The 7,625-nt window shown below is 43.9% G+C and overlaps 1 protein-coding gene across 1 annotated transcript; it reads left to right on the plus strand.

The window, feature by feature from the left end:
- The first annotated feature begins 206 nt into the window (after positions 1 to 206).
- Positions 207 to 850, plus strand: LOC136525213 (RING-H2 finger protein ATL39-like). Its single transcript, XM_066518204.1, has one exon. The coding sequence runs from the start codon at positions 240 to 242 to the stop codon at positions 819 to 821; it is 582 nt and encodes a 193-aa protein (XP_066374301.1). The 5' UTR covers positions 207 to 239; the 3' UTR covers positions 822 to 850.
- The last annotated feature ends 6,775 nt before the right edge of the window (positions 851 to 7,625 follow it).

The raw sequence follows: 7,625 nt of genomic DNA on the forward strand, positions 1-7,625 counted from the left end.
CACACTGCTCTAGATCACACGAAAAATCAAGAACTGCCTACCCGGATAAGCAACCCTCCAAGGTCTCGAATGCGGCCTGTCTAGTTGCAGCTGCCTGCTGCATACGCTGTCCAAGAACTGGACGGCGTTATCCGTTATCCCAGCAGACAGCTTAAAAATCTCTCGCAGATGGCGCCAAGACTCGTCGCACGCGCCTCACGAAAGCCGCCACCAGCCCACAACAAACAAGGCAGAGAGAGATGTCGTCGGCGGCAGCGGAGTACCCGTGGCGCTCACAGGTCTTCGGCGAAGCCGTGGCCGCGCAGCGCAGCCGCAGCGCGCTGGTGCTGGCGTCGTACCCGCTGCTGCTGCTCCTCGTCATCCTGGCCGCGTTCGTCAGGTACCTGTGGATCGCGCTCACCATGTACAGCGCGCTCCTCTTCGTGCTCTCGTGCGCCGCTCGTACCCTCTCCGCGCGGCCAGCTGCCGCCGAGGCGGCGCGGGTGCGGGTCAGCCGCGGCGGGCTCTCGGCCACGGCCATCGCCGCGGTCGCGCCGGCGTTCCAGTACAAGGCTTCAGCGGCGTCGTCCGCGCTCGGCGAGCCCGCCGCGCAGTGCGCTGTGTGCCTCGAGGGGATGAAAGACGGGGAGGCGACGCGGCGGCTGCCGCCGTGCTCGCACGTGTTCCACGTCGGCTGCATCGACATGTGGCTCGACTCGCACGCGACGTGCCCGGTGTGCAGGTCCCACGTAGTGCCGCCGCTGCCGCCCAAGGCCGGCAAACAACCGCCCGAGACGCTGCTTGTGCATCCGTCGCCCGAGCCGACACTGCCGCCGGTTTAGTTCCGCGGGGATTCCGGCTGCAGGGTAGTTTCGACCAAGGTTTTCATTATCGGAAATAAAAATTTATCGGAGGTCATGGATAAATAGGATAAGCAAGATATATCGGAAATATCGGACCAAATTCAAAAAAAATTCAAATTGTTTTGAAAAAATTCTGTAGAATTTGACTTGAAACTATTCCTAAGCTATTAAACATCACTTGTTCACAGATAAAAAACAAGAATAAAACATTATAGTGTGGGATTGTCGAACGGCTGAATTTGGGTTGTCTGTGTGGAAGCAGGAAAGAAGGGAAAAATTTGGCCGATGTCAAATTTTATCGGACCCTGTGGATAGAAAGGAAATTTCGAAAATTTCGGTGAATTTCAGCCGATAAAAAAAACCTTGGTTTCGACTTTAGAGAGAGCTATGCCGTTTGCACATTTTTTTTGGGTAATATTATACGTATTATGCTATGGAAATGTCTATAGTTGTGCCAGGATGTTTTCTACAGGTTTTATATATATGTAACGTGGTTATCAATGATTATGTATATGCTAGCCTGCTAGAAACGTTCCAGCCTGTCAAATCATCGCGTGTTTTTCTACAAAGTGAATTGCGATTGGAAACAACCTCCGAACTGTGATTCAGGTCGCTGGACGGTAACAACACTACTGACTGAGACAAGTTGCAAAAATCTGCCCACGGACACTGACATCACAAATCGGCTTTGATTTAGCCTGCAGTTGCGCTTTCGGTTATACTCCAGGCCTGTTTAGATGGCGAAAAATTTTGCAAAATGCACTGTAGCACTTTTCGTTGTTATTTGGCAATTACTGTCCGATCATAGTCTAATTAGGCTTAAAAGATTCGTCTCGTGAATTTCGTCTAAACTGTGTAATTAGTTTTATTTTTTATTTATATTTAATGCTTCATGCATGCGTCCAAAGATTCGATGTGACGAGGAATCTAGAAAAATTTTGCAAAATTTTTTGGATCTAAACTGGACCTCCCTACGTCGGAGAGACTAGCGCCCATCCGTGCGGACCCGTCTGACGCCTGCGCTACTATCCGTCCGTTTTCAACAATGACATGCGTCTTTGATACAGCTTCATGCTCTGCTTTGCCTCGTGTTTCGCACATACAGCCTGTCCATCGATGCAGCTTTGTGCTCCGCTTCGTCTCGTGCTCCGCGCCTACTACCCGTCCATGAATGCAGCTTCGTGCCTGCTGCCATGCCTATGTATACAGCTTTGTGTTCCACGCCTGCTGCCGCGCACGTGGGGACCACTGCGCCCGAGGGGACCACCTTCGCCTACGCACCCTTGCCGCGCCTACTCATGAAACACTTGCAACATAAACCATTTGTTGCAGCATATGTCCGAAACAGATAAAACATTTATAACATATGTGTTGCAACATATGTGTATGAGCACTTCAACATATGCAACATCAAGATAAAACACTTGCAACATACATTTGAAACAATTAAAACATACGCTTGCAACATACATGTATAGCCAGTGCAACATATGCAATTGATAAAACACTTGCAATATACATTTGAAACAACTGAAACATTAGAAACATACACTTACAACATACATGTATAGTCATTGCAACATAACACTAGATCTACTTTTACAACCTCCAGATGAAACATATGCAACATACATCCGAAACGCATGAAACATATGGTTGCAACATGTGCTCACCTACTTGTTACCCCTAATGGACGTTCGTTGACGCGGAGCTTGATGCCAGCATGGCGCTCGTTGCCACGACACGGTAGACCTCGGCTGTGCGCAGCACGAGTCTGGGCAGGAGGCGTGAGGTGCGACAGAGCGCTGCACGAGTGCGTGGCGAGAGCAGCGCGAGGCACGAGGCGTGGGTGGGGGTTATGAGGCGGAGGCATGGGTGGGGCACAGGAGGCACGTGCGTGTGAGGCACGGGGGCAGGCGGGTCCGTCCCTTCCGGCCAGCCGGACGCTCGATAGAGAGCATTAGGGCCTGTCTGGTTCATTGCCCAACACTGCCAAAACCCGCCGCACCTCCGACGCCTCACTTCAGTCAGCGTTTGCTTTGTTTCCGGAGTTCTGACTGCATGCATGCAAGTTATATTAGACCCAAACACGCCAAATGTGTGGTGGCCAATTTGGTTGCCCAACTTTCGGCGCGGCCACATGTTGGGCATGGCGTCCCTAGGCGCCATCCAAACAGGCCGTTACCGTTCAAGAATACTTCTAAGAGCTCATTCTAATATAACCACCGAGTCAAACCCTTCAAATTTAACGAAGTTTATAAAACTAACAATATCTGACTACATTTGTCATGAAATATCTATTCCCATACCATACCTATTTTGGTGTAATAAATGTTGATAATCCTTTTTATGAATTTGATAAACTTTACATATCTTCACCAAAGACATAACTAAAATTGTGTCTTTTCAGGATGTATGTATAGTATATACCAATTGAAACATGGTCGTACCATTGGTGATTCAGCTACAAACACCTGTTTTCTACGTTCAATCCAAGTCTCTTAAAAAATTGCTTTCTTCTACCGTAATAAACTCATGCACCAAGACGCCACCGCACTTTACATAGGAAACAATTGCAATCCACACTTTCTTTGAGGAAACCTCACTATAATTTTTTAAGAGACTTAATGTTGCTTCTGCATAAATACTCAACCAGCAAAGTTGCTTGTTCAAATTCTATAGCTAGAGATTCGATCCTAGTATAACTTAACTTATACTCTCCTCTCTCGTTTACTCCCATGTCTCACTATTGAATCTATATATGAACTTAATGGTGCTCAATCATTACAATTTGCACGCTATAAATTGCTTTTTTTTACCGAATCAGTAGGGGAATCCCCTACCTATTTTTTTTGCTTTTCCATTAAATGAAAGAATGATATGTACAACAAAAGGGAAACAAGACATAAAGTACAATACATCCAGGCCCAAAAATAAAAAGAGGAAAATTACAAATAATTATCTCTCCATAAACTAAGAATGGCACTTCTATCTGGTCTAGCTTTGGTACACACCAAGCCAATCTCTACACTGAACTGTCTCTTCCATTGGTTGATGTCTCTCTGCTCATTATCAAAAATAATTTTGTTTCTTGTGGTCCAAATCACCCAACATGTCGTGATGACTATTTCCCTGAAAATGATATTGTCAAAGTCTGCTCTGGCTTGAAGAATCATGTCAAGGGGGCTGAGGTTCAGGTTCCAGCTGATTGGAATGGTTGCCCAACAATCCCTACTGAAAGGACACTCGAAAAATAGATGAAAACAAGTCTCTTCAGAGCCCAAATTACAGAGGACACAGTCATAGTCATCCAGAGCCATATTTTTTCTCCTTAGCAGGTTCCTTGTATTCAATCTACCTCTTAGAAGCAGCCAGAAGAAAAATTTGTGATTACCCAAATTGCTTGAGGCCCACAACCATCTGAAGAGTGGGGAGGCTGCAGTGGTGCCTATAAGAATCTTGTAGGCATTTTTGATGCTGTATCGCGAGGAACCCCAACTGTAACTCCAAGCATCACTGATAGAATCATCCCAAACTCTGTCTTGTATTAACTGTTGCATCTGCTCAAGCTATGCAGCAGCTAGTTGAGAAAGAGGAAGACTAAAAATTCTATCCAAAATTTGATTTAGGTAGAACCTGACAGAGCATTTGGGTTTCCTTGCAAAGGAGAATAGTTGGGGATATTTATCTTTCATGGACTGCTCCACCCAGATATCTGACCAGAAGAGTACTGAATTGCCTTTGTTGGGATAGCACAGTGTAAGACTTTGAAATCTTTCAAACAGTCTCATGATATCTTTCCACCAGAAGGATCCCACAGGGCTTTCTGGCATGGGGTGGGGTTTGGATATTTGAATAGAAATGGGACCAAGTAAGAGTGACCCAAGGAACATTTGCACAATTATAGAACATATCCAGGAATTTCATCAACAAGGCATCATTTTGTTTCTGTATATCTATAATGCCAAGCCCTCCTTGATCCTTTGGTTTGCACGCTATGTCCCAAGCAGCCAAACAACTGCCGTTCCTGTTTATGTCTCCCTTGCTCCATAAGTAGTGCTTCCTGAAAATGTCTATCTGTTTGACAACTTGAGGTGGAATTTTCAAGCTACACATGTAAAATGTTGGGAGTGCTGAAAAAACAGAGTTCACTAGAATGACTCTTCCATTGTAAGATAGCATCTTACTAATGCCATTTAGCCATTTTTCTATTTTTGTAAGCAGGGGTGCATATTTAGTGATGGTGGGCATGGTGGTTCCAAGGGGCAAACCCAAGTAGGTGAAGGGCATAGAACCTACTTTACACATAAAGGTGTTAGCAAGGTGAGTAGCTCTGTAATTGCTCATATTGATGGGTACTAGGAAAGACTTTGTAAAGTTGACATGGAGGCCTGTAGAATCTGAAAATGATCTGAGCAAGCCTTCGAGATTGAAAAATACCCTAGCATCACTAGGCATAATGAGAAGAGTATCATCAACATATTGAACAATAGGATAGTCTTCTTGATAACTGTCACTTAGAGGATGTTTCAAGATCCCAGATTGCCATGCCTTGTAAATCACTGTTTGGAGCAGATCAGCAGCTAGAACAAATAAAAGTGGGGAGAGGGGGTCTCCCTATCTAACCCCCCTTTTGCAGTTAAAAGTTTTCCCTAGGATGCCATTCAGTAGGACAGATGAGCTTCCAGAGCTTAATAGATTCTGTATCCATTTGACCCATTTGTTTGAGAAACTTTTATGCTTGAGAACTTCCAAGATTATCTGATGCTCAAGTTTGTCAAAGGCTTTTTCAAAGTCAAGTTTTAGGATTACTACCTCTTTTTTGGAGTGATGACAGAGGTGGAGAAACTGAAAGGACCAAGCTAAACAATCTTGAATGATTCTTGCTTTGATGAAACCATATTGGTTGGTGTGGACTAGCTGTAGTATCATAGTTTGTAGCCTTGAAGAGAGGATTTTGGTGATACACTTCAAAGAATAATTCAGAAGTGAAATAGGTCTATAATCATTTACAGTTTCAGGATTATCTTTCTTTGGGATCAGAGCAATGATAGAAGAGTTAATGCTCCTCAGGTCAATGTTATGACAGTTGAAGTCTCTGAACAATTTGATAAAGTCGTCCTTAACAATGTGCCAACATTTCTTAATGAATAACCCATTGAAGCGATCAGGCCCAGGGGCATGATTATTGGGCAAAGACTTGATCACCATCTCAATCTCTTGCTGACTAAAGTCAACATCTAAGTCCTCCAAGTCATGTGAGGTTAACAGTTCTCCAATGTTGTAGCTATGCATGTGAATTCACTGACCCCATTCTTTGCTTAAAAGCAGTCCACAAGAGGATGGCCTTCTGTTCATGATCTATTACGGAATTTCCCTCTCTGTCAGATAAAGCAACAATAAAGTTCTTTTTATGAGTAATAGTAGCCATGGTGTGAAAAATTTGAGTATTTTCATCCCCAAGCTTCACCCATCTCACTGTATTTCTCTATTTCCAGTATGTAAAACCCAATTGCAATTATATATGAGTTTGCACAGATTAGACAGCTTCTTGCTCCAGGATTTAAGGCCTGCTCTGACTTGTTTAAATTTCATTGACAGGTGTTTGGCTGCATTGGCAAAGTAAGGAGAGCTATTCCAGTGGAGATTAATTGTATCTACAAAACCAGGATGGTCCACCTAAAAGTTTTCAAACCTGAACAAATTTGCCTTAGGTATATTAGTACCAATGTGCAAAACATAAGGAGTATGATCTGAGATGGGTCTTGGAAGAGGTTGCACAAAGGTTGCAGGAAAAGTGAGGGTCCAATTTGAGGAAGTGAAAACCCAATCTAGCTTTACCAAGAGAGGATCGGCTTGCATGTTACTCTAGGTGAAATTTCTCCCACTAAAAGGTATCTCAACCAACCCAAGGTCAGATATAACTTCATTGAACTGATTCATTTATGTGATGTCTCCCCAGGTTTGTTTCTGTTATCTGGGCTTCTGATGAGATTAAAGTCACCACCAAGGACCCAGTTCTCAAAATCAGTGGTGTCAAGATTCATGAGCCAAGTGATGAAGCCTTGTTTCTGAGGATTGCTAGTAGGTCCATAAATGTTGGTGACAAAGAAGGTTTTATTGTCAAGTCTGCAAAAAAGTTTAACTGTGATAGCATAGGAGTTAGCTTGGATGATTGTACCATCAAAGAGATTGCTATTCTACACAGTGAGAAGACCCCAAGAAGCACCAATGGAGGGGAAGAAGGCAAATTGATCCAGACTTCTAGGACAAAATTTCTTAATGTAAAAACTGTCAAAATTTTTTCTCTTGGTTTCTTGTAAGCAAAGCACTTGGCAAGCACTTTCAGAGATTTTGTCCCTTCAAGCATCCCATTTTTCGGTTTTTTCCGTTGTACTTTTGGGCCCGCTTGCTTCTGCTGGGCGCGGTTTTATTTTATTGGGCCGTGGCTGCGGGCGCATCGATGTCACTCCTGAGTCGGCTGCATCCCCAAAGCCTAACAGCCCTACTGTTCTCCTCCGCACACAGTCGTGACTAGTTTTTGTTGTGGGCCTGTAACTGTGTTGATGGCTAGTTGTTGCAGCTACTGACAGCTCTTCTAAGCAGCCTCTTTATTTATCGCTCTCTTATATTGCCGTTTGAAGAAAAGTAATAATCAAACTGAACCACTGGAATCTCAGCATATATTAAGATTTTTTTTTTCTTGAAATAGCGGCAAAACTTTTACAGATTAGGAGAAAAAACAAAACAAATGTTAACCTAGTATTTTAAGCCAAAATTGAA

The sequence above is a fragment of the Miscanthus floridulus genome, chromosome 19 (genome assembly GCF_019320115.1).
Source record: "Miscanthus floridulus cultivar M001 chromosome 19, ASM1932011v1, whole genome shotgun sequence".
Taxonomy (NCBI): Eukaryota; Viridiplantae; Streptophyta; class Magnoliopsida; order Poales; family Poaceae; genus Miscanthus; species Miscanthus floridulus.

Excerpts from the sequence above, each read along its gene's own strand:
- LOC136525213 (XM_066518204.1), top strand. The coding sequence starts at position 240 with ATGTCGTCGGCGGCAGCGGAGTACCCGTGGCGCTCACAGGTCTTCGGC.